The 24,732-nt window shown below is 40.2% G+C and overlaps 3 protein-coding genes across 5 annotated transcripts; 2 read left to right on the top strand and 1 right to left on the bottom strand.

Moving 5' to 3' along the window:
- Window positions 1-101: 101 nt before the first annotated feature.
- gnb5a (guanine nucleotide binding protein (G protein), beta 5a) lies at window positions 102-4,471 on the top strand. Of its 2 annotated transcripts, XM_084933654.1 has the most exons (11): window positions 104-382; window positions 953-1,089; window positions 1,192-1,233; window positions 1,623-1,699; window positions 1,810-1,942; window positions 2,226-2,369; window positions 2,464-2,555; window positions 2,870-2,918; window positions 3,056-3,152; window positions 3,248-3,414; window positions 3,499-4,471. In XM_084933654.1, the coding sequence occupies exons 1-11, from the start codon at window positions 247-249 to the stop codon at window positions 3,508-3,510; spliced, it is 1,086 nt and encodes a 361-aa protein (XP_084789780.1). In that variant the 5' UTR covers window positions 104-246; the 3' UTR covers window positions 3,511-4,471. The 2 variants fall into 2 exon arrangements, with proteins under 2 accessions (XP_084789781.1, XP_084789780.1); XM_084933655.1 differs by lacking the exon at window positions 3,499-4,471 and having other exon boundaries at window positions 102-382; window positions 3,248-3,420.
- A 107-nt stretch (window positions 4,472-4,578) lies between these two features.
- Window positions 4,579-19,906, top strand: ap4e1 (adaptor related protein complex 4 subunit epsilon 1). The gene is made up of 21 exons (XM_084933609.1): window positions 4,579-4,922; window positions 7,333-7,404; window positions 7,524-7,647; window positions 8,621-8,694; window positions 8,779-8,900; window positions 9,004-9,163; window positions 9,252-9,418; window positions 9,503-9,576; window positions 9,663-9,785; window positions 9,873-9,982; window positions 10,074-10,217; window positions 11,755-11,863; window positions 11,983-12,101; window positions 13,335-13,637; window positions 14,099-14,210; window positions 14,288-14,426; window positions 14,521-14,776; window positions 15,982-16,533; window positions 16,626-16,816; window positions 16,888-17,048; window positions 17,516-19,906. Exons 1-21 carry the CDS (start codon window positions 4,782-4,784, stop codon window positions 17,674-17,676), a joined length of 3,414 nt encoding a protein of 1,137 aa, XP_084789735.1. The 5' UTR covers window positions 4,579-4,781; the 3' UTR covers window positions 17,677-19,906.
- A 258-nt stretch (window positions 19,907-20,164) lies between these two features.
- On the bottom strand, window positions 20,165-24,704 carry LOC146382768 (brain aromatase-like). Of its 2 annotated transcripts, none has more exons than XM_084933638.1 (10): window positions 24,615-24,704; window positions 23,729-23,880; window positions 22,830-22,980; window positions 22,572-22,726; window positions 22,308-22,484; window positions 22,058-22,172; window positions 21,858-21,972; window positions 21,618-21,780; window positions 21,287-21,528; window positions 20,165-21,166 (listed from the first exon to the last, which is right to left on the bottom strand). In XM_084933638.1, exons 2-10 carry the CDS (start codon window positions 23,865-23,867, stop codon window positions 20,936-20,938), a joined length of 1,488 nt encoding a protein of 495 aa, XP_084789764.1. In that variant the 5' UTR covers window positions 23,868-23,880; window positions 24,615-24,704; the 3' UTR covers window positions 20,165-20,935. The 2 variants fall into 2 exon arrangements, with proteins under 2 accessions (XP_084789764.1, XP_084789766.1); XM_084933640.1 differs by having other exon boundaries at window positions 21,397-21,528.
- Between the last annotated feature and the right edge of the window lie 28 nt (window positions 24,705-24,732).

Here is a 24,732-nt window from a genome sequence, read left to right as displayed (position 1 = left end):
AGCTTGTCCCTTCTCTTCATGTGGGCAGTGTGAAAAAAATGCATTATTAATCTGAGTGTAGTGTTGCTTAGGGGATGCATCCTGTGTGTGTGTGTGTGTGTGCGGCAGCATCACCGGGATGCAGGATCCTCCTCCCCTGGAAACTGGAGGAGCATCTTCGCCCTCTGACGTCATGACAGCAGCATCAGCTGTTAGCTCTGCTCTAAGCCTTTTCGCTGCCGATCGCTTCCTGCTCAAAGGAAATATATGAGATCCCCTCCAACCCCTGAAATGGCGACACAGGAGGTACCGCTGAACGAGACTCTGGCTCACCTCAAAACGGAGTCGGAGACGCTGAAGTCGAAGCTGGAGGAGGAAAGAGCGAAGCTGCACGATGTCGAGCGTGAGTGCTAAAAAAATGGAGAGGCCCTGATTCATTCCTGCGTTTACTCTGTGACGGGACGGATAACAGCGAGCGTCTCCTCTTAGCCTCACGTTTCTCCGCCAGAAGTCAAAGATCGCCGGTGTTACCGGAGATGGGGGATTTGGCGGAGCAGATTATCGATCCGATCGGCGCCGATGTCACCGATTTGTCAAGAGACGGGGGCAGGCTGTTTTGTTTGCCTCCCCATTTCATAGCCGAATACTTTCATCCATGTTTCATCCATGGACTGTTTTCCTTTTCTTTCTTTCTTTTTATTTATTTATTTATTTTACTCATATTTTACTCATAATATCTGAACAATACGACAATTAAAGCAAGAGTGTGAAATAAAAACGTGAAAATCAAGCACAGGTCATTTCTGATGAATATTTTATGTGATTCGGGCTATCTGAGACATGGCAGATTAAAGATAGATTAATTCAATATTCCTCCATTTAGATGGGCCTGCTGTAGTTTAATCCTGGCTGCTGCCACCAGTGTTAATGTGGGGACATGTTTAATGTATAATATACATGTGTGTTTGTGCAGTACATCAGGTGGCAGAGAAGGTGGAGGGGCTGGGCCAGTTTGTCATGAAGACCCGGAGGACCCTGAAGGGGCACGGGAATAAAGTTCTGTGCATGGACTGGTGCAAGGACAAGAGGAGGATCGTCAGCTCCTCACAGGTCACAAACCTCTAGTCTCGTTTCCAGCTGACTGCAGAGCAAGTTTGTTGTTGGTGGCATGTGTTTTAAAAGTGTACAATCCTTTATTATCTTTTGATGCAGGATGGAAAAGTTATTGTGTGGGACGCTTTCACCACCAACAAGGTAACATTTACTTTTCATGGGTCATCATGACGTATTCTTAGATATTTATAAAATAATATTATATATTATTATTATAAAATAATATAAATTTCCATGATGATAATAAGTTTGCTTTAGATAGGATTTTTTTTTTTAGATCAGATAGGAGTGACACATAGGATTTGTGCATCAATATATCTATTGTGTGCTGATGGTAAATCCAACTGTCCTGTTTTTATGAACGAGACATCAGAGTTAGATGATAAAAACTGACCGCCAAATTGTGTAAAAGTGTTTTCTAAAGTTTTCTGCATGGGACAAACCAAAGCTAGTTGTTCTGCTTTGATTATGGATAATGAATTCTCCCTGTGCGGCTCGAGCACAAAAGCCTTGTCTTCTGATGTTTATAGGAGCATGCTGTGACAATGCCTTGCACCTGGGTGATGGCCTGTGCCTATGCCCCCTCTGGCTGCGCTGTAGCTTGTGGGTGAGTGCGTTACTCTCCATGATGATCCAGATCTGGTTGTATTTTGCTGTACTTTTGTTGCTTTTCTGTATTTTGTTTTTGTGGTAAAGTGTGTAGCTTCTCTGTTGCAGAGGCCTGGACAATAAATGCTCAGTTTATCCTCTGTCTTTGGACAAGAATGAGAACTTAGCTGCAAAGAAGAAGTCAGTGGCCATGCACACAAACTACCTGTCTGCTTGTAGCTTCACCAACTCAGATATGCAGGTGAGAAAACTGTCACCACACTCTAAAAACATCCACAAACCACTGAGGATCATGGGTAAAATGCCTGTGGAAACAGTAGCTGCAAGCTACCTTTTTATTTTTCTCTCAATCAGATATTACTTCCTTCTATATTCCAGTGAAAGAGCTCCCATACTTTGTTAATAATTTACAAGTTTGACTTCCTGGTCACATGAGGCGTCACACTGCAAAGGCAGTCCATTTACAACTACATGATAGCCTGTAACGACTTCTATTTTTTTTTCTCTCGCCGCATGCATTCAAGATCCTGACATCCAGCGGGGATGGAACATGTGCATTATGGGATGTTGAGAGTGGGCAGCTGTTACAGAGTTTCCATGGACACGCTGCAGACGTGTTGTGTCTGGATCTGGCCCCATCTGAAACCGGAAACACGTTTGTTTCGGGGGTGAAGACACTTTCTGCACAGCTTTCGGTACAGCTTACTTAAAGAGGCTAAACACTGAAATTTTTGACACTTTCTGCTTTGCTTTCATTGGCAGGGCTGTGATAAGAAGGCCAATGTCTGGGATATGCGTTCAGGGCAGTGTATTCAGTCCTTTGAAACTCACGAGTCAGACATAAATAGTGTACGGTAAGTCTCCCCCTTGTAATGGCTCCTGAATATAAGTGTAGAGAAGGTAAGTGTAAAGATGAGTGCATTTTCTATTTATAATTACGCATTAAAAAAGAGGTGTTTTAAAGGCCTCATCATGTGTGCATTATCATAACATATTTTATGTTATTGTAATGGCCTCTATATTTTTGTTTGCAAACAAAAATGTTAAAATCTGGAGTCTCATTTTTTTATGCTACCACTAGGAGTTGCTATAAGTCAGAAGTATTCAAATCTTACATGTAAGAGCTTTAAAAATTGATTTCTTATTAGTGCTGTCTGTATTTTAACAGATACTATCCCAGCGGAGACGCTTTTGCATCTGGATCGGATGACGCTACAGTAAGAATTGATTTCTTCATGTTACCTTTGACTGGTGAAGCCAGTTTTCATGTGCAGCGTGCTGCACATAATTAATCATAATTACACTGCACCATAAAAAACAAAAAACAAAATGAAAACACTTCCCTTTGTTACAGTGCCGCCTGTATGACCTAAGGGCAGACAGGGAAGTGGCTATCTATTCCAAAGACAGCATCATATTTGGCGTCTCCAGTGTTGATTTCTCGCTCAGTGGTATGATATATAGAATATTTACCTTCGCTGTTGTTTGTACTGAGCTTAAGGATAATGCCGTTAAAACATTTTGGGTGTGCCCTCTCTTTCCCTAGGCCGGCTACTGTTTGGTGGCTACAATGACTACACCATTAATGTTTGGGATGTTCTCAAAGGAACACGGGTCTCTATTCTGTTTGGACACGAGAACCGTGTCAGCACCCTGCGGGTTTCCCCTGATGGGACAGCCTTCTGCACAGGTTCCTGGGACCACACTCTTCGGGTATGATATCTGATCTGCCACATGTGATTGCTCCAGGTTTCTGTCTGGTTACATCTTGTAATGTCTATTTTCTTTGCCTTCCAGATCTGGGCCTAAGCATCAAGACACAAAGGATTAAATAGTAGACAGACCTACTGAAGACACACTGATGTTTCTGTTTGCTAGAGTACAATCACAGAGATAGAGACTCGGTTTTGATTGTACATAGGGCACATCAATAGCATTGTATATACTCCAGTGTTTTGGCCAGGGTAGATTTACATATTTTAAAGAGTAATAAACCAAATGGCTAGCTCGCATTACAATGTGATGGGAAGAAAAGGTGCACAGAAGTTCTTATGATTACAACTATGAAGTTGAAGACAAGTATATTACTGAAAATATTATTGGTAGTGGCTTGCATCAGTCTAGGATAGAAGTGACACAATAATGTGATGTGTTAATTAGCCCACATGGAGGAAAATACATGTTTACTTATTGTTATTATTTTTTATTAAACAAATGAGGACATTCATTCAGAGGAGACATAAAAGAGCAGGGGGGCTTTTCTGTGAATGGAAAAAGTTATGAGAAATAATAATGAGATTTATGGAGAAAGGTACAAATTAGTATTTTATTTTGGAAATTATATTAAATGTACATCTAACAAACAACGTGTGCACCCAACAGCTGCTTCTCACCTGCCAATATAATACTGTATCAATATCAATGCAAAGAAAGCACATGAATAGGTAAACATGAGATTAATGATCATTTCTGTAATTTAAAATATGGTTTACTACATCTTTTTTCGTTTCCAGATGTGGAAGCCACTCACTACTCGATGTGCACTAGAGACACCCTGAACTTGTGCTACCCCACTGTTGAAATATTAATACGTTAAAAAAATTTATTAAAAAAAAAAAAAAATACATATAATTGAATGTACTCCTTTTCATGCAGTTGTCCAATGGTTGTAATTTCATATTTAGAGTAATTATTGTAGTTTAGTGTACAGATATGCAGGGGACTGTTAATCAAACTATTACAAACATAATAAAATCAGCTTTGAATATCGCTCCTACGTGTCTCTTTCTTCTTCTTCTTCTTCTTCTTATTATCTCAACAGAGTGAGGGCCCACTGTTACTGTTGAGGGTTTCCAATAAAGTTTCAAATCAAGCGGAAGTGACATCATCAAAAAGCCTTGCCGATTCAAAACAATGGCCGACAGGAGAGCCAGTGTTGTAACTCTTTTAGTCGTTTTAAATGTTTAACTAGTAACATTTACTGTGTGTATGTAAGAGACTCTTATTGTGATGTTTAGCGATTTAATAAGTGTGTTTTATAAGAGAGAAGCCAGCTGCTTAGCCCGCTTTTAGCTGCCAAAATGAGCGATGTTGTGGAGAAGACGCTGACAGCTCTGCCGAGCCTCCTCTCTTTAGACTCTCACCCTGGGTCTGCAAAACTGTCCTCTACTTCAAAGCTAGGAAACCTCATCAGAGGAATCACTGAGCTAACGTCTAAACATGTGAGTTTGCCCTTTGAAATGAACTAAAAACAAGATAAGTTGACGATACCGTCTAAGGTTGCTAAGCTAAGCTGCCTGTGCTAACTCATTATAGGCATGTCTTTACGTTTAACCTACTTACTGGAGGCCTTACATTACTGTACTAAGTTAGAGGCTGGTTTACAGGCGTTGTGTTGTTTTTGCCATGTTAATATCATGTGGCAGAACAAATGATAGCAGTGCTACGTCACGCATTTATCCTCACTGGTGCGTTCATGTCATTTTCGTAAACTCAGACAAATTGGAGAAGTTCGTCTTCTGGGATTTCCGAGGTTGTGGTAAATGTTTTTTGGACAGGATCCTGGTATTTATCACGTCTAGTCTCTGTGGCAGAAAGCACTCAATGCATACAGGACAAGTAGTCAGCAGTATTCACTCACTTGCCACTTTATAAGATACACCTGTTCAGCTGCTTTTTAACACAAATCTCTAATTTCGTTGCAGCAGTTCCATGCATTTAGACATGCGAACCCGCTGAAGTTCAAACTTGACCACCCGGAATCTGGGAAAAGGGTGATTTAGGTGATCATGGCATGGTTCTTAGTGTCAGACAGGCTGGTCTGAGTATTTCAGTCTTTCAGATTGCTCCTCTGCTTGGATTTTCTCTAGAGTTTATAGAGAACGTTGCCCGAAAAAGAGAAAACGCAGAAGAGCAAACCTGAATGTTTAAATTCTGAATGCACAACACACTTAACTGTGAAGCAGTTGTGCTATAGCTGCAGAAGACCACAGCAGGTGCCACTCCTGTCAGCTAAGAACAGGAAACTGACTGGAGGAACTGATTAATAAAAGGGGGGGAAAAAGAACAGGAAACTGAGGCTACAATTTGGATGGCCTCACCAAATATTGGACAATAAAAGATTAGAAAAATATTGCCTGGTTTCACATTTTCTATTGGAACATTCGGATGGTTGGGTCTGAACTTGGCATAAACATCTTGGATCCATCCTACTCAGTGGTTCAGGCTGCTGCTGCTGGTGTAATGGTGTGAGAGATATTTTCTTGGCACATGTTGGGCACCCCAGTGCAAACTGAGCATCAATTAAACTCCATAACCTGAATAACACGCCATGTCACAAAACTCAAATCATCTCAAACCGGTTTCTTGAACATGACAATGAGTCACTGTACTCAAATGACCTCCTCCTCTTGGAAATGAGATTTTTAATCTCAATGAGATTTTTTACCTGGATAAATAAAGGATTAATAATAAACAGTCAACAGATGTTAGTCCAAAAGAACACCTTTGGTATTTGTAGGATGGGAGTTTCACATCATGAATCAAGAGAGTGACTAGTCACTAGTATGAGCTAGGTGTAACTAATAAAGTGGCCAGTTTGTATAAACCTTGTATTGTTAAACCTGCATACCTGAAATTCTTACTGCATTTCTTTGGTGTTAAATGGTGTGTCTGTATATTCCAGTTACCTTTTGGCAAGCAAAAGCTTGCTGGTTCATTTCCGAGCACAGATACAAATCCCCTTTGAGGTTGTGTCAGGAAGAGTATCCACCGTAAAAACTCTGCCAAATTAAGCATGTAAAACTACTTGCTGTGGAGACTCCTTATGAAAAGGGAGCAGCCAAAATTAACTTTTCACACCATCTTGGAAATTCCAAGCAAACATTTCCCCGTTTTTCTGAATTAAGAAGATATCTTAATATCCCAAAAGAGTTTCCGTCCTACTTGAAGGGTTGATTACATGAGTAACAATGACCACCACCCCATTATTGCATATCTTCAAGTCCTATCAATTCATTTGACTGTGAAGAAATATTCAGAAGACTCTTAAGTCTCTAACAGTACAGTGCCATCTGTTTCGCCCACTGATGCCAGTATTTCCCAGTGTTTCAAAGTGAATTACTCATAAAATCAAGCTTTTGAGAAAATAGAGCTTCTTAGGACTTTAGTAGGAAATTAGTAGGAAAATTATAGCAGAAGTGCTGCCACGTGTCTGGCAGGAAAGAGAGTACCAATTTGTTTATTTGCAAAAAAAAAACCCGCACTACATTTTCGGAAATATTTGTGGGTGTTTTCTATTTTTTGTGGGGTTTTTGTACTACATGAACACTAATGTGGCCCCCCAATGAGATGACAGTGCCAACAGTGGCCCACGCTCATTTAAGTTTAGACCCCTGCTCTACAAGGTATCGCCAAGGCCGAAAACTTTATGACAGAATTCAAATAATTCTCATGTTCAGTAGGAATACTCTATAGGAATAAACCTTGACGTCTCACAGTCTGAAATACATTTAAACTTATGTTTCTTTGCATCACTGGCTCGCTGTAAACTTCTCACTACCTTGAAATAAGCATGACTCGGTAAACCACCAATGTATTTCATCTTACTTCCCATTGTTTCCTGTTCTATAGGAGGAAGAAAAACTTATTCAGCATGAGCTTTTGGCGATCAAAGAACAAGTGTCCTCTCCCAACACCACCATGGTAAATCTTTCCTGGTTTTTCTCTGCTGTCTTACACAAGAAATCATATATATTAAAATTCCACCGAGACACGAAGTTACCAGTGTGTTTACTTCTTCCTTTTGTCATAATCTGATTCAGAGGCAGATGAAGGAGCTCATGGTGCGATCGATCTACTGTGAAATGTTGGGCTACGAGGCTTCCTTCAGCTATATTCATGCCATTAAACTGGCTCAGCAAGGCACTGTTCTGGAAAAGAGAGTCGGTAGGTTTAATAAATAACTCATTCCTCAGTCTCGTGTGTCAGGGCCCATTTGTTCTTATGATCTACACACAAGGCCAGGAGGAGCAGCTGATGATGAGGCAGGTTGCATAAACCTGTTAGGACAACGAGGAGAATATTGCATAGAACAATAAAAGCTTCGTCCTTTGTGGCAAATTCTGACATATGTCTAGTTTCATAACTCATGTTTGATTACTTGGGAAAAAGAGAAGGGTGTTGATGAGATGAGAGTCAGCTGAACAGAATGTACTGACAGGAGGTGGGCTCCAGCTGGTTGTTGAAAGCTGCTGATCTTCCTCTAAATCCTTGGCACACAGAACGACATGTAAAAGAATACTACGAAGGAATAAAAAAAACCCACCGCACCTGGTCTCATGAATCATTTTACATTTATGTTCCAGTGCGAGTCCTTACGTGGCCTCACTCCCTCCTCTTTTCTTAATTTAAAGGATAATACTGTCATTTTTGAGGATTTAACAATAAAGATTTATACAACAAAAAGACACAAGGTGGTACTTTAAAACAGCGGTCCCCAACCTTTTTTGCGGCACGGACCGGTTTATGCCCGACAATATTTTCATGGACCGGCCTTTAAGGTGTCGCGGATAAATACAACAAAATAAAACTAGTACCGGTACCGAAAAAAAGAAAATTTATTCATAACACACGTGAAAATACCAAGGAAAACCGAGTAAACGATAACAAAAATAACGCTGAAAACTGTTAAAAACCCTGAAAACTATACATTTCACACCTGAGCCTCAACTCTCGTGGCCCGGTACCAAACGACTCACGGACCGGGACCGGTCCGAGGCCCCGTGGTTGGGGACCGCTGCTTTAAAAGCTTCAGAGTGTTGAGAGTGTTGCAGAATATGGATTTATTTACAACATCAGTGTTAAATATGAAAAAGCTAGACTGCTTTGGTCACAAATATGTTTATTTGTGGTTTTTCAGGTTACCTCGCTGTGTCCTTATTTCTGAATGAAAGTCACGAGCTTCTGCTCCTCCTGGTAAACACTGTGTTAAAGGTGGGCGTGGGCTTACACAACATTCGTCATACGATGTCCAAAAGGGAATTTAGGATATTTGATTGTCGTGTTTTGTGTTCACAGGATCTTCAGAGTACAAATCTTATTGAAGTGTGCATGGCTCTGACTGTTGTCAGCCAGATGTTCCCCAAAGATATGATCCCTGCAATCCTTCCTCTAGTGGAGGAAAAACTAAATCACCCAAAGTAATGAACGCTGCTCATCACCTGCATGCATGGTTGAATATTTTTTTGTGCCGTTGAGCTTGAATATTTTTATTAATACGTTTTTGTCGGAATAAACTTTCAGAGAAATCATTAGACGGAAAGCAGTCCTGGCGCTGTACAAGTTCTACCTAATAGCACCAAATCAAGTTCAGCACATACACAACAAGTTTCGCAAAGCTCTTTGTGACAAAGATCCTGGTGTGATGACAGCCTCACTACACATCTACCTGCAGATGATCCAGGTAGTTACTGGTTTCCTCATAATTTGCAGTACTCTGTTGAAATGTACATATGTATGTATTTTTTTTTTTTTTTTTTGCTTTAATGCAGGAGAACCCAGAAGCTTACAAGGACCTGATGCCAAGTTTTGTCACCATATTGAAGCAGGTGGTGGGAGGAAAGCTGCCCATGGATTTTAATTATCACACTGTTCCTGCTCCATGGCTTCAAATTCAGCTGCTCAGAATACTCTCCTTACTTGGGAAAAATGATCAGAGGTAGATATTATTTGTCCCATCTTCACATCTCACTAAAATCAGCCGATTCTTCACTGATTTTGTGCATGTTCTCTCTCTTCATAGTACAAGTGATGTCATGTATGAAGTCCTTGATGAGTCTTTACAAAGAGCAGAGATGAACCATAACATCACTTATGGTATGCAGCGTTTCTAATCAGTATGTTTTTTGTAACCATTTAAGTTCTTCTGTCAGCCACTTATATATGTTTCTCTTTATTTCCAGCTATTTTATACGAGTGTGTAAAATGTATTTACACAATTCATCCAAAGTCCGACCTTTTGGAAAAAGCTGCAAAGTGCATTGGAAACTTTGTTTTGTCCCCCAAGATAAATCTAAAATATCTAGGTAAGAGACAAAGAGAAACACGACTGTACATAAATAATGTCTCTTTGTTGAAAATCTAACAAAAACACTTTCTCTATGATACTGCAGGCCTGAAGGCCCTCACCTACGTTGTCCAGCAGGATCCTAAACTGGCCTTGCAGCATCAGATGACCATCATAGAGTGTCTTGATCACCCTGACCTCATTATTAAGCGTGAGGTGAGGCTCACGGTGATGTAGTCTGAACGTGTGAGGTTGTAGGGTTGCAGGTTTTTAGCATTACCAGGCTTCTTTTTTTTTTGTCTTGTAGACGCTGGAGTTGCTCTTTCGCATCACTAATGCCCAGAATGTTACAGTCATTGTTGAGAAGATGCTGGAGTTTCTGCGTATCAGTGAAGATGATCACACTACCATTGACCTGGTGGGGAAGGTGGCAGAACTGGCGGAAAAATATCCTTTAAAGTGTAATCGTCTTAAATGTCCATTCATTATCACTCCTGTGGCCCTCTGGAGCTGTAAAATGCTGCGACTAAGAAATCACAGTCATAGAAACTCATATTCAAAGTAACTCTTTGTAAACTTATGTTGTTGTGCTGAGTCACAACAGGCTGTCACTTCAGCTTTTCTGGTTTGATTTCACATAAATCAAACTTTAAAAAGTAAAGAAGAGATGGGAGAAAGACCCTTTAACCACAAGTAGTATTTGGTCACCTTCCTTCACGGGCATATGAGCTTCAGTGACTTCCCATGTTTAATCCATAGGAAATAATGTGATGTCAGCTCACACTTTGCAGTTGTAACAACTTTTTTATGGGAATTTTTAACCACTCTTCCAGAATTGCATTTGTGAAGTGAGACATTGATATTGGACAAAGAGGCCTGGCTCGCAGTCTCCACTCCAATTCGTCCTAAAGGCGTTCTGTCGGATTGAAGTCAGCACTCTGTGCAGGCCAGTCACGTTCTTCCAGTCATCCATGTCTTTATGGACCTTACTTTGTGCACTGGTATGCAGTCATGTTGGAAGGAGTTGCCATGGCCAAATTGTTCACAGAAGGTTGGGAGAGTCAAATTGTCTAAAATGTCCTGCTATGAGACTGTAGTTCAGGTGGTAGAGCACTAATTGGTGGTGGTTTGATCCCCCGTCTGCTCCAGTCCGCATGCCAACTATGATAACAATGTATTATAATTAATGAATGTGTAAGTATGAGTGTGTGTGAATGTTAGAGAGAAAGAGAGCTTGTGTGAATGGGTGAATGAGGCAAGTTGTGTAAAGCATGTTGAATGCACACTTAGAGTAGAAAAAAAAAAATATAAGAACCATTTACTTTCACTGGAACTATGGGCCCATAATCCAACCGTTAAACCCAGACTCCTCCATCAGGTCGTAGTGATTGAGCCTGCAGAAAGTCGGTGACCTCTGTGCACTATGTGCCTCAGCATCCGCTGACCCTGCTTTGTGGATTTTACGAGGTGTACAACTTTGTGGCTGAATTTCTGATGATCCCAATCACTTCCTTTTGTGATAAAACCTCTAACAGTTCACTGTAGAATATTTAGTAGCTAGGACATTTCACAAATGGACATGTGGTGGGGACTCAGTGTTCTTCACCCACAGTGAATGCATGATGAAACTGCACAAAAAAGGTTTTGAAAAATCCTGATGTAAATTTATACTTCCTAGCAATAATATGACGAATTTAGAGAAAACATTAACATTCAAGTTTCTTTTTATTGGAAACCCTTGATACTTTTTTGAGTTAATATTGCGCTAAAACATCATAACTATCAACAATTGGAGGTTGAGATTACGTGACAGAAAGTAAACAGAAATTAACAAAAGATTTTTAAATATAATCTCATTTATGATGCTAAGTTAGTACAAATTCACTGCAATTTTATCCTTGATAGATTTTCAACCTGTTGCTCAAAGTGTATCTTTTATACTTTGTTTGTTAAATTTCTTGTATTTTCCTATAAACCACTGTACATATGCACCAGACAACGAGTGGTTCATAGAAACGATGAACACTGTGTTTTCTCTTGGTGGAGACATGATGCAGCCTGACATCCCTAACAGTTTTCTCAAACTGCTGTCTGAGGGTGAGAAACCCACACGTTCAAATGATTCTGTTGTGATTTTCTTGCTCACTGATATGATGCTGATTGATTGAAATTTTAATTGTGAATGATGGATGATGAATTTCTCTCTAAATACGCAGGCTTTGACAGTGTGGAGGAAGACAGGAAGTTGAGGCTGTTTGCTGTGAATTCGTACATTCCTCTGCTGCGGGGAGAGCCTGGCAAACTGCCACAGCGCTTCCTCCAAGTCATCAGCTGGGTGAGTGATGCTCTCACGATGTGGATCATTAATAGACTTTTATATTATTATGTAATAAGAGCGAGAAGCAAAAGAACAGTACATGCAGTTACTGCTCGGTTTACGTCATACAGTTAAATATAAAAGTGCTTGAAATACAAAATTCTTTTAAATTAATGTTCCGAAAAATGGAGGAAAAATAAAATCAGTGCTGTGAAAAAATATGAGCGTACAAATTCTGCACAGGTTTCAGGATCCAGAAGCTGAACGTTTAGTCATGTCTGAGTCTGGTCGAGAACATGTTAGTCAGCTCACAGGAACTGAAGCCTGTGACAAATAAACAACACAGCCAGGTTAATATGTGTTAGCTTGAAATATAGAGGCAGTAACCAACAAGAACAAGTGCAGATGTGTTTGCTTTTTCCTGACCCAAGAGTCGGGAAGCCCAAAGAGATCAGCTAATAAAGGAGCACAAATGTTGCCTCACATTAAAGTGGATTATGTGGTAACTTTGATCTTTTGACTACTGAATTTATAAAGAATTACGTTTTTAAAAGGATTCAAAAAATAACCAAACTAGTTGAACCGCAACACTAAACCAGCCTCCAGTGTATTAAACAGGTGGCCTAGACACCCACTATTATTCCTCTCTCCTGATCACACCACACCTGTAAAAAGGGTTAGCAGTTTCCCTTCCTTAAGAATGGCTTAATAACCACCCTTCCACTGTGACCACTAACAAAATACTTAAAGATACAGATTAATACTGGTTCTTTGCTAAATTGTCTATTGTATGTGTAGGTAAAACACTAGTTCATCCCTTGATTTAAGTGCTTGAATAATTCATATGTCCATATTAAGTGGCTCAGGACTGAGATTGGACTGAAAATGGGGGACAAAGCAGCCAATATCCAAAGAAAAACTTAAAAAAAAAAAAAACCTTCACAAAGCCTGAAGAACTATTCCTCAAGACCATTTTAAAAGAGTTGCTCCTTGGAAGCAAAATATTAAAAAATGAGGGCTGGCTCAAGACTTTTGCACAGTGCTGTATGAAAACGGGATCATAACCAGGAACTGTTCTTTAGAAATAGGTGGAGAAACTACTTGCTTTGGGTATCACTACAGAAGGTGACACTAGTTCAAAAGAGAGAGACAACAACAAGTTTACAGTTTTCCTGTGTTGCAACTAAAAACGTTCTACAGAACTTCATTAACATTTATGCTAAACCTTTACTTACTCTCTGTAATTCCCAGGTGCTTGGGGAATACTCTCATTTGAGGGAGGATCTTGAACCTGCTGAAGTCCTGAGCCTGCTAGCCAAACTTTTGGACATGAAGAACAGCAGTAGTGAAACCAAGAGCTGGGTCCTCATGGCCATGACCAAACTCTGCAAAGGTGGCGCTGATGCTTCTGTAACTCAGGAGGTTTCTGAGACATACAGCAGCTCCCTGGATACAGTGCTGAGACAAAGGGCGCATGAGTTGCAGTACCTCAGCCAAGACCCTGAACTAAGAGCCAGGGTGTTGCCACGAGGTGCCAAACCAGAGACTCTGGAGGTAACGTGTTTAACTTGTTTGCAGTGAGCAGAGAACCCGGCCACATTAATAACATTTAAATATTAACTCTGTAGCTCTTTTCACAGTAAAAGCAGGTTAGTTGACGGTTGTGAAAACCTGCAAACACTTTATGGAAACACCCCTCAGGGTGCAAAATTGATTAGATTGATGACAGCCTTTACTGAAATCACATTATTCATTTCATGAGTCATCAAAACTGTAACATGTCTGGAGAAGTCTGAAGAGTGGGGCTCTCCAGAGAACTTCATTCAGTATCGGACTCACTTTCATTCATTTAGAGAGCAAGAAAACCAATCTCTCTTCTTTTGGCCAAGAATTTTATTTTAAACACATAAATTAGTAATGATATGTTTTTATGTAGCTGAGCAGGCACACAGAGCACTCAGGCGCAACGTCTTCAGTCCTGCGGCAATTTTGTGTGACTGTTTGATTGTTTCTAGGTGGATTCCTCGCTGTCATTTCTTGACAGATTTGTGTCAGAGGCGTTGGCTGCCGGCGCTGCTCCATACAAACCTCCCCACCAACGGCAAGAGGAATTAGATCAGTCAAAAGGTAAAATGTAGATAAATATCTTGGCAGCACATTCGGCGTCTTGTTTGGATTTGTTCTGACTTTGTTGTCTATCTCAGCCTTGAGCCTGGAGCCCTATGGCCTTTCTCTGCCTATCAGCATGTCCTCCTGCAGCATCACTGACAGACAGTCTCCTACACTGTTGTCCATGAGTTCGGGTCTGTCAGGGGATAGCGCTGACCTCTCACACAAAGGAGGGTATGTGGACACCACATGCATGCATTTGTTGGTGTAATCAAGTTCCTAGTTTTAGTGTTGAATTCACACTGAAGACTTGCTGTTCGTGTTTCAGCTCTTCAGCTTTGAAGCTGGATGGCGTAAAGAGGGTGTGGGGAAGGGAGGGCTATCTGGCCCAGAGAGAACCTGTAGAGGAAGCTGCACAGGTTGAGGTTCCCAGTCCCATTCAGTCTCCCGGCCGGCAGGGCGAAGGCGACAGTTTGCACAGCCAAACTCCAACTCAGACACCGACCCCAGAGCCTGAACAAGAGAAACAGCAGCTGGCCTCTTCGCTGTTTGTTGGCCTGGCTTCCCAAAGCTCTGTGTCTCTGGTGAGGTTATCAATCCATATACCATATGTGCAAAGAGCAAGCATCAGCTTATGGTTCAGACTGTTCTGATTTTTATGTGGAGGATCACTGAAAACACTTTAGCCACAGGAGTTTTAGGGCATCAGGTCAGAGTTTAAACTGTCACTGGAGTCAGTTATGCTGTAAACAAGCTGATCACTTGTACATGTCATAATGTGCCTACTGACAGCACATTTAAAATACAATTAAAATTAATATCTTTTTTTGGCCTCGACAACTCAGTCTGTGCTTATCACCCAACTCACCAGATTTGCCTGCCTTCGTTTAATTAATTCAATTCTTTTGAAGGGTCATCATTTTGAAATGAGGAGGAGATAAAGCATGCATCACCCACAAGGGCAGTGGGGTAGAACAGGAGTTCCTCTGATTCAAAAATAGCAGCCACACTGAAAACATGGGAGTGTTGCCGAAGGAGATGACTTTTAAGGAACATTTAAATCAGTGACGGTTTTTGATATTTATGGCCAGAGTTGTGGAACTTTATGATCGCACTAAGTCCCTGAAGGTAGCCCTGAATAAAATATGTGTTAATCTATTTTTACATTTTTGGCAATTTCAACATAGAGGGCAACATTTTTTTGGAAGAAGTATTGCACAAAGAGGACCGGATGAACACTCGTCTGTTTTTATTATCAAAATTAATGATGATGAACCAAACAATGATACATTTTTGTGAGGCCCGTTTAGCTACTTGGTGAGTCTAAGATGAGACAAAAGGTGTTGCTTTTTAGAACATATTCAATGATTGGCTGAACATTTTCTCGGGTGGTAGGATCTACTAATGCTATTAATTTAAGGATGTCAAACTCATTTTACATCATAGACCACATGCAGCCCACTTTGATCTTAAGTGGGCCAGATCTTTGAAACTACTTGATAAATGCATAAAAAGTTCTAGTAGTTCTTTCATTTAAACTTTCATTTAAACTTGCTTAGGTATGTCTTGAACACGCATTTCAAAGTCCAAAATTAATGATGTTCTTCATATTTTCCAAAGCTGTCACTGGGCCAGATTGGAGACCTTGCAGGGCCAATTCTCGGCCCTGGGCTTTATGTTTAAAACCCCTGCTATAAGTGAAAGTGTTTAATGTGGAGCTATTTGTGCAGCTATTTGCATTGCTGATTCTGAACATTTTTTCCTACATATGTGTTTTTGCCTCTAACAGATGGGAAAATCTGAGCCGACACCACAGCGATTCCGAAGAAAAGCCAAAGGTCAAGGTCTGGGCTCGTCCTTTAACGCAAACGAGCAAACATCCAGCTCCCTCATCTCTCCTCCCAGTGCTGTAGATAACCTGCTGTGTAACAACCTACTAGACTCCAACAACGCCTCAGAGCTGGCCGAACAGACATCTCAGCTCTCTCAGAGCCTCACTACTGCTAATGGCACCTGTCACGCAGAGGCAGAGTTAACTGAACCTGACACAAAGGGATGTAACCCTGCTCTCCGCAGGGATAACTGTGTGGTAGCTGCTGATCCTGGTCCACATAACGACCCAGGCAGACTAACAGAAGTGTGTCTGGATTCTTATCTTCCTGCAGAGCTTTCTGGCCTTTCACACTCAGAAATCGCTCCTTTGTGTGCCAACCAAAGCCTGAATCTCTCAGCCTGTCATGTGCAGAAGGAAGATTCATTAATATTAGTTGTTTTTATTATGAACTCCTCCGAGTCTGCCATACAACAGATGCTGCTTCAGGTCGACTCTGAAGAACTTGAGGTAAATTATTCAGTGGAAAATGATCAATAGAGTAGTTTGGTGTCCATTAGTCTTTCATAATGAGGTTGCTTCGTTGTATTGTTTATTTTTAGGTATCCTGCCTATGTGATAGTCCAGCGGGGGAGGTGACAAGCCACAGTGTAGCAGTGGGCCAGTATTCTCTAACTGTGAAGAGGCCTGCGGTTCACGTCGAGGTGGTCGGGACGGTATCTTACCAGCTGCCTGCTGGGACGTCTCAGTCATTGCAGTTTTCATATAAAGTCCCTTTAACCAGCTTCATCAGGTGAGATATGTAGTGCTCGTATTTGAAGTGCAGCATTTAAGTGACATAAAATTAATCCAAGTTTCCTGCAGGCCTTTTGTGGTGTCCACGGAGGAATACGGGACGATGTGGCTTTCCTTCTCTCACGACACAAAGCAGAATCTGACGTTGATAAATGACAACCAAGAACCTCTCACAGCCACTCTGAATGCTCTGAAGAAGAAGCTCCAGCTTCATGTTGTGGAAGTTATAGGTGAATGAACATTTGTTTCCTGCTCGTATTCAAGCTGTTCAAACTGAGAGTATCATTTTATGCTTAATACATATAAAAGCAGCATTCACATCAACATGTATGTGTTAGAATATTCACCAACTCATCTGTGGTAACTACTGTATATTTATTCTTAACATTAGGAATAACTGTTTTAAAAAACTACATTAATTAAAAAGATGAGATAATGCAGCTTGACTATACGTCAAATATGCCTCTAATGAGGTGTAGTTAGGAGTTTATGAAGAAAACTTACAAATTCAACTTTCGCTTGTATGCAGCATGAACATCATTAAATAACACGACGGTACCAATAAACAGCATTACAAAGGGGAAGAAGAAGAAGAAGATTTTAAAATTGCATACAGAAAAGGAGACATAGATATTAATATGTCCTATACTTTTTGCTGTATTTTCACACTGAGTAACCTTCATTGTTTTCTGCTCAGGCATGGAAGGAATCGTAGCTTGCCGTCTCCTTCAGGATCTGCCGTGTCTGATGCATTGCCGGGTGAATGCCGGCTGGCTGGCTGTCTGGCTGCGGTCGCCGGTGCCCGACCTGCCTGACTGCCTGATCTACCACTGCCAGAGAGCTTTACAGAGCCTCTGAGACTCAGAGCTGCAGCACCACTCACCACCACTGAAACCACTGAGGAACTAAACCCACCAGACCCTCACTGAAGAGGAAGGTACACAGAGCTGAAGTGCTGAACAGAAAAGGAGAAACCTGCTGTTGTGGCTTTTGATCTTTATTTTGCGGTCTTTATGAATTTCACTCAAAGTTATTTAGTAAGATTTGGTTTTATTTATTTGGCAGAATTCTAACACATTGAAAGACATGGCAGGTTAAAAGCTCAGGGTCAAATGATGGTGTTTAATCATCTGTGGGTGTTTCATTATTGCCTTTTAGTCGTGAAAGAGCTCCATAATCACTAAACGATTGAAGCCTTCTTTCCTGGTTAAATTCTGATGGTATGCTTTGTATAACAGAAAATTCTCAAAGTGTAAAATAATGAAGTTCTCAGTTGTTTCTTTTTCCTGTAGACCAGAGAGAAGATATATATATTTTGTGATCTGAAATACATTTTCTAGGCTACAACAATCATAACAGTGGAGCGAGTAAGTCCACAGTCACTTGTCCCTCTTCCACTTTCACATTTACAACAGATGCATTGAAGAAAAGATAGTGTAGCAACTTCAGTGTATGAATAACCACAGACAAATCAGAAGGATTACATGACGGCCACGGCAGAGAAACTGAAGGATCATGTCATCACTAAGCCACTTTCTATTAGTTCGTTAGCCAAGCATGGTTGCTAAATATGCAACACCAACCAAAAATGGCCCCTTGAGGCTGACTCCCAAATCAAATCAATCCCACATTAAAATGACCAACTTTACAAAAATGCATACTTTTTGTCTTCATAACAACTATATGCTGTTTTCTTGGGCTTGGGTCCTTTGATTGGCAGACGTGTTTACACAGGAAGCTTCAGCCAATAGTAGCCTAATAGGACTTTACTAAATTAAAGAACTGAAGTGGACCTCTCCATCTGGCCAATCCAACCTTTGATCTAATTATGATTGCTTCTCTCTCCAAAAAACCAGCACGGTGGCTGATAAAATGCAAACGTTGCGGCTTCAAAATTAGCAGCACCACTATATACATTCTACACCTTTAATAACCACATGCTCATGGTGATCATGCATATTAGCCCTATTGAGCTGTGATGGCTAATGCCCGGTAAAAGCATGCTAGCTTTAATATTTAAAGACGCTTAATGGAGATTATTTCTACTTGGTCCAATCATGATCTAGCGATAAATCTCATGGTAAAACCAGCCCAACCACCTTTTCCTGCTTACAACTGAACCTTGGATTTACAGAATTGCTACACTTTTAATTTTTGTTTGACTTTCACCATAATAACATCAGGCTGAAATGCAAATAAAACTGAAGAAAGATGCTCTCTTGTTCACTTTTTACAGACTTGTCTCATGAGATGCTAAACAGAAGTGCAGTGTTTGATTATTTTCCAAGAATCAGCAGCTTGTCGTCTGATTTTGATTTAGTCTCTTGAATGGATGAGCACACAGTATATTTGCACTAGTTCATTTTATTTGCAGCTCTTTTGCTCCTTTATTGAAAAAGCACAGGACGATACTGACAACGACTCCACGTGGAGGTTAATAAGAAATTGAAGCATTTGATCAGTCATGTTTGGCATATTCATGGTCGTCTTCCAATGAAATTTAAAGTGTTGTAAATATTTGTAAAATATCCAGTTGGCCTGCTCGCGGCTGACGTGAACTTCCCCTTTTTTCTTTCTGACACGTACAGTGAGAGCGCTCTGTCTTGGATGGTATGGAGTGATTATTTAAGCACTCATGTTTCTCATTAGGTGGATGTTAAGGGTTGTTATATTTTTGTATGACTGCAGTATTAAAAGAACATATTTATGCGTTTATATTCTTACAAAATGTTTACATGCATTTAACTGAAAGAAAGGGAACCATTGTTCTTCATGTGCTGTTTGACTGGTCTGTGCCAGATTACACTTGTATGTTTCTTTGACATGTTTTGGCTTGTTTTAAGTAATTCAGCCTGAAGGGAAAGTTTGCTTTCTGCGTTTCTTCTATGCCCGTGTGCTGGTTTGAAGCACAGTGTGATGCTAACAGTGTCTCTAATACTCAGTTTTAACCCTACGCCTTATGTTTTAATGCCAGTACGGCATGTTTGATTTGTGCCTGTGGTACAGAGGAAAAAAAACATCCTTGTTTCTTGGAGTGCCTGTCATTACATTCAGTTAACTTATGAATAAATTCAACATGTGAAAATGACCCTTTGACTTTGACTCATTGGTTATTTAATAAATTGGGGCTCTCATGGAGTTTATGCTTATTAACACATGTACTGGGTGTGAAACAGGAAGTAATAATACGAAAATTTATATGAACTACTGATTCTGCACAATAATGAAAATGAATATTTAAAATGAGCTTTTTTATGTGAAGTTATTTGCATAGTGAAGCTGAAGTATATACAGCATTATAGCATATTTCTACACTGATTATATAACATAGAAATACCCACAAAGGCAAAGTAAATGCAGATTTTATTTACGGTAAATTATTCATGAAAAGGGTTATTGTTCTTAGCCATAATGTACTTTTTCTATAGCTTTATTTTTAGTTATATAAATTAAAAAACCTTTTTTAAAAATCAGGCATAATGTTGGGTAATTACAAAACCACAGAGTAAAAAGTCTCAAGTTAATTTGACCAAATTTGTCAACACAGCCAAAAATGAGACTACACTGAGTACCCGGAGAGATCATGCCCAAGCCAGGTGGTGGAGTTGAACTCAGGACCAATCACTGTGCCACCATTGCAACAGTTTAGTTTGAGAAATTTTGAGAAAGCTTCATAGCGTGAGATTCTGTGGCTGAGCGGCTCCTGTAGTAATGTAATGTTTGGGTGACCCACTTACAAAACAACAGATGCTAAATGAGATGAGAAGAAAATGATATCAAACTGAAAACATAATACAAATAAAACTAATGTAAATACAGAACCATTGTTCCTCTGCATGTGATTTTTTTCTTCAGTTATTTCAGTCATTGTAAATGCATCTTTATTAAATGTATGAGCTGTGTACACTGTCAAAACATGAATCAGAAATCTATACTTAACAAGTGTACTTTGTTAAAGATTAGTAAAGTTTAATTTGGAGTACATGTGCTGTTAATACAAATTTACTGTGAGTATTTCCTAGTACAGGACTTCATTAAGGCCTTTAAACCCATTTCAAGATGTTTTCATCTGAAGTGTAAAAAGCGCTGTTATGTTTCGCAGCTTGATGTTGTGGGGTTATGTCGTTCGTGGGATGAAGCGCATGGCCAGGATGTGCTCGTCTTCCACTGGCTGCTGTGACAGGTTGTTGGTCTGCTTGATGCTGTTGAGCGTGCAGCCTTGACGAGGACACACAGTGTACCGAGACAGGAGAGTGACCAGGATGGCCTTCATCATCACCATGGCGATGTGTTTGCCCACACAGGAACGAGGCCCGCAGCCAAAGGGCTGGAAGTAACGACTGGGTACCTGCCAAAGAGAGAAAGCAAAGACTCAAGTGTGTGTGTGTGTGCATGTTTTTTTTTTTTTTTTTTTTTTTTAGTTTAAACCATGAAACCTTTATTGCTGAACTACGCTCGGCTCACTTACCGTTTTTTCAAAGTTCGTGAGGTTGAACTCTTTAGGTTTGGGGAAGAATTCGGTTTTGTGCATGAGGCCAATGTTGAGAATGATGTTGGTGCCTTTCTTGATTTTTGTACCTGCGATGTCGTTGTCCTCCAGAGCTTTCCTCATTGTGAAATCGACCACAGGATGAAACCTCAAAGACTCGTTGATGAAGCTCTCCATCACTTTCAGACTTTGGTAATCGATATTTTCCACGTCTTTTTCATCTGAAAGTGAAAGATCTGTCAGAATACTTCTACTCACCAGAGTGAAACTGTGAATATGGAATATGGAAACACTGTAAAGCTGCACTAACTCAAGACGGTGTTCATCTCCTCCACTAGCTGCAGCTCTATGTCCGGGTTCTGTTTCAGCAGCATCAGCATGAAGAAGAGGCTGATGGAAAGTGTGTCGGGGGCTGCGATCACCATCTCTAGCACACACTGCCTGACATTATCTGCTGATAGCTCTCCGTGGTTCTGTTAAACACAACAGACGGGAATAAGAAAAGACAATTGTATCGGGGGACGACAAAAATCCCTCCAAAGAGACCGACCTGGGCGAAGATGAGCTCTGTTGCAAAGTCGAGCTCGTCGTCCAGTTTCTCGGCTTCATGAATCATCTTTTTCTTAACTTCAAGCAGGCTCTCCATCGCATCTTGCAGCTCCTGTCTGTTGGCACAAAAAGCAACACAAACATTAGGTTGAAGAAATCGCAAACCACAATACTGACTTACTGTGAGATGAGGTGTCTTACGCTGCTCTCTTATGCTTGTTGTACAGCCATCCAACCTTGAAGAATATATCTGGTTTTATTAGAACTGTCTGCCAGGTCTCAAAGTAGTTGTGAATTTTCTTCAATAAGTCTTTCTCTGAATTATTAAAAATAATAACAACAACAACAACAACAAAAAATCAATAGATGCAGCGCCAGAGCTCATGCATCACAATTTCTTGCAGATAGTATGCGGTTTTAGGAATCTATGTGCAGTAAACACGCAACTGACCATTTAACGGCACTCTTAGGAACAGCCTGTTGGAGATGTCCAACACGATGGCTCTCAGGAGATTGAGAGCATCCACATGTCCAGAGGGGTCAGTCATATCCTGTAAGTTGTCCAGGTGTTTGGCTGTGGAGCTCACACAGATTCCTACGGTCCTCTGCAGGCCGGGTCCAGTCAGAGCTGCACAGTAACATTCAGTAGCTCCACAGTTCAAGAAAGCAATAGTCTAACCACAGTATGTGCTGTCAGTGTGTGGTAATCGCTCACCTTTAGAAAAATATGTTCTCACTTTTTTCCAAAGCAGGACATCACTGTTGAAAATGATACCATTTCCGTACATGCCGATGCACTCGAGTCCTTTTTTGCTCGCAAATCTGGAGGTGTAGTGGGCACTCCTCAAAACGTGGTACACTTCAGAGGACCTGCAGAAGAAACCAGGCTTTACCTTTATCCTGTCTGAAAGTTTACTGTAAAACAAGTTCGGTTTACTCTAAAAAACAAAAACAAAAAAAACAACCCACTTGCCTGCTCAAAATCAGGGTCTCCTCTCCGCTTATCCACACCCGCACAATGCTCCCATATTTGTTGTTATAGTAGTTACACGCTGTTCCAATCCCAGACCAGATGAACCTGCTGTAGGAGAGAATGGGACCGAGTCCTGCTAAGAAGGAAGGACCTGACAGAGAGAAATGGGTTATGATAGTAGACTCCCACTTCTACTGCAAATTAGCAAGAACCTTGTCTGTTGAGTTTAATTTGAGAAAGATAGTGTATTTTTTTGGGATAGCTGCCAGGCTCTGATCTTAGTATATAGGAGAGTGGCAAGTAAGGACGGCACTCTTTGTTCTGTGTGTAACTGTTATTTGACTTCTGCATGAACCTTTTTCATCAGTGTACAGGAATTTGCACCTGGAGCTGCAAAACAGAGACTCTTTGTGATAGTTTTAATAGACAAGGAACACGCTCTGTGATGGTTGAGTAAACCTTGTTTTGTCATTGATGAATTGCAGACCTTCTGTGTATATGAGGGTTTCCCTTTCTTTGTCATTAGATGCTTGCTGACTTTACTCTGTATCTGATTCCTTTGCAGTGGATGGCTAAATGATGTAAAAAGACACTTTGGAGCCTTTAATTAATATGGTATATAAATACTTATAGTTAGTACAGTAATTACAGTAATTACACTCTAAATACACTTCAAATTACAATTAAAAAAATCTTTACCTTATTTATCAAATCCTATTATTCATCCTAAATATCTCTCTATAAGGAACACATTATTCCATTATATCAACATTATATCAATATGTGTGTGTGTGTGTATACTATATATATATGTATATATATATATATATACATATATATATATATATATATATATATATATACACATATATATACATATGTACATATATATGTACTACCTGGTATGTGTGACTGTTTTCTTTGTCTCCAGGTGGTGAAAAGCAGCAGCAACAGCAGCAGAAGTAGCAGGACAGCAGTGACTTCTGATGCTCTATCAGCCACCATGGGGCCAGCGATGAGCTCCTCTACCGGCAGCATCCTCTGCGTTTCTCTAGCCAGGTACACCCAATGGAGAGCACACACACACACACACACACACACACAGTGTGTCTGCAGTCTGCGTTCAGATCTTTTAATAAGCAGCAGACAAAACAGAAGATGATTAGCCTGTGGGTTTCCTCCTCTCTAATCTCCTGTGGAGTCTGTCCTTCAGTCTAGGACGTAACATAGCACTGAGCCACATTCAAACCAAAATATACCCACATCAACCTTTCATTAACTGTTTGTATTACTGAAGTAGTTAGCATCAAATATACAGTAATTACAGACATCATTATGATTTTTTTTTCATAATGATGTCTGTTATCTTACAATTATAGGGTCATTAGCCCTTATCTTACTTATTGTCTTTGCTATTTTCTAAACTATTTATACCTTTATAGTTATTTTACAATTACAGTATTTTGTCATGTATCTTAAGTTTTTCATCACTGTGCTGCAGAAAATTGAACAACATGAATTTGCAGCTGTCAGACTGCATCAGAAGGACTCTGATGAGCAGCGAAATGTGAGCTCATTATAAATAAATAGACTAAATAAGCAAGATGCCAGACGCAGAAACTCATTTAATATTAAAGTCTAATATCAAACACAGTGTCTCAATTCAAGGTCCAGATACAAAATAAAAATATGTAGAAAATATAAATTTAAAAAAAAATAAAGTCTATGTGAGAGGTTTGCTTCATAAATCTTTGTAACAAAAAAAGGTTGAATAATTCTACTTACTTCTCTTTCCTCTCCTGCTCCAGTCCAACTTAGAGTACAATTTGAAGAGGTGCAGTACTTCCTCTACTGGTTTTAAAGGTGACCAGCATCCTTTGTGCAAATAAATCCAGTGTTTCAA

This window comes from Perissodus microlepis, chromosome 7 (assembly GCF_051167445.1).
Source record: "Perissodus microlepis isolate ML-2025 ecotype Zambia chromosome 7, ASM5116744v1, whole genome shotgun sequence".
NCBI lineage: Eukaryota > Metazoa > Chordata > Actinopteri > Cichliformes > Cichlidae > Perissodus > Perissodus microlepis.
Note: the sequence above shows the minus strand (reverse complement) of the source record. Positions and strands in the feature narration are given on the sequence as shown.

Coding starts and splice junctions, on each gene's coding strand:
- ap4e1 (XM_084933609.1), top strand. CDS start 4,782: ATGAGCGATGTTGTGGAGAAGACGCTGACAGCTCTGCCGAGCCTCCTC. Junction 7,648..8,620: donor TGTTCTGGAAAAGAGAGTCG/GTAGGTTTAATA, acceptor GTGGTTTTTCAG/GTTACCTCGCTGTGTCCTTA. Junction 8,901..9,003: donor GAAAAACTAAATCACCCAAA/GTAATGAACGCT, acceptor ATAAACTTTCAG/AGAAATCATTAGACGGAAAG.
- LOC146382768 (XM_084933638.1), bottom strand. CDS start 23,867: ATGCTGCCGGTAGAGGAGCTCATCGCTGGCCCCATGGTGGCTGATAGA. Junction 22,485..22,571: donor GAGAACATATTTTTCTAAAG/GTGAGCGATTAC, acceptor GTTACTGTGCAG/CTCTGACTGGACCCGGCCTG. Junction 21,529..21,617: donor GGAGATGAACACCGTCTTGA/GTTAGTGCAGCT, acceptor TTTCACTTTCAG/ATGAAAAAGACGTGGAAAAT.
- gnb5a (XM_084933654.1), top strand. CDS start 247: ATGAGATCCCCTCCAACCCCTGAAATGGCGACACAGGAGGTACCGCTG. Junction 1,700..1,809: donor GGCTGCGCTGTAGCTTGTGG/GTGAGTGCGTTA, acceptor TCTCTGTTGCAG/AGGCCTGGACAATAAATGCT. Junction 3,153..3,247: donor TGTTGATTTCTCGCTCAGTG/GTATGATATATA, acceptor CTCTTTCCCTAG/GCCGGCTACTGTTTGGTGGC.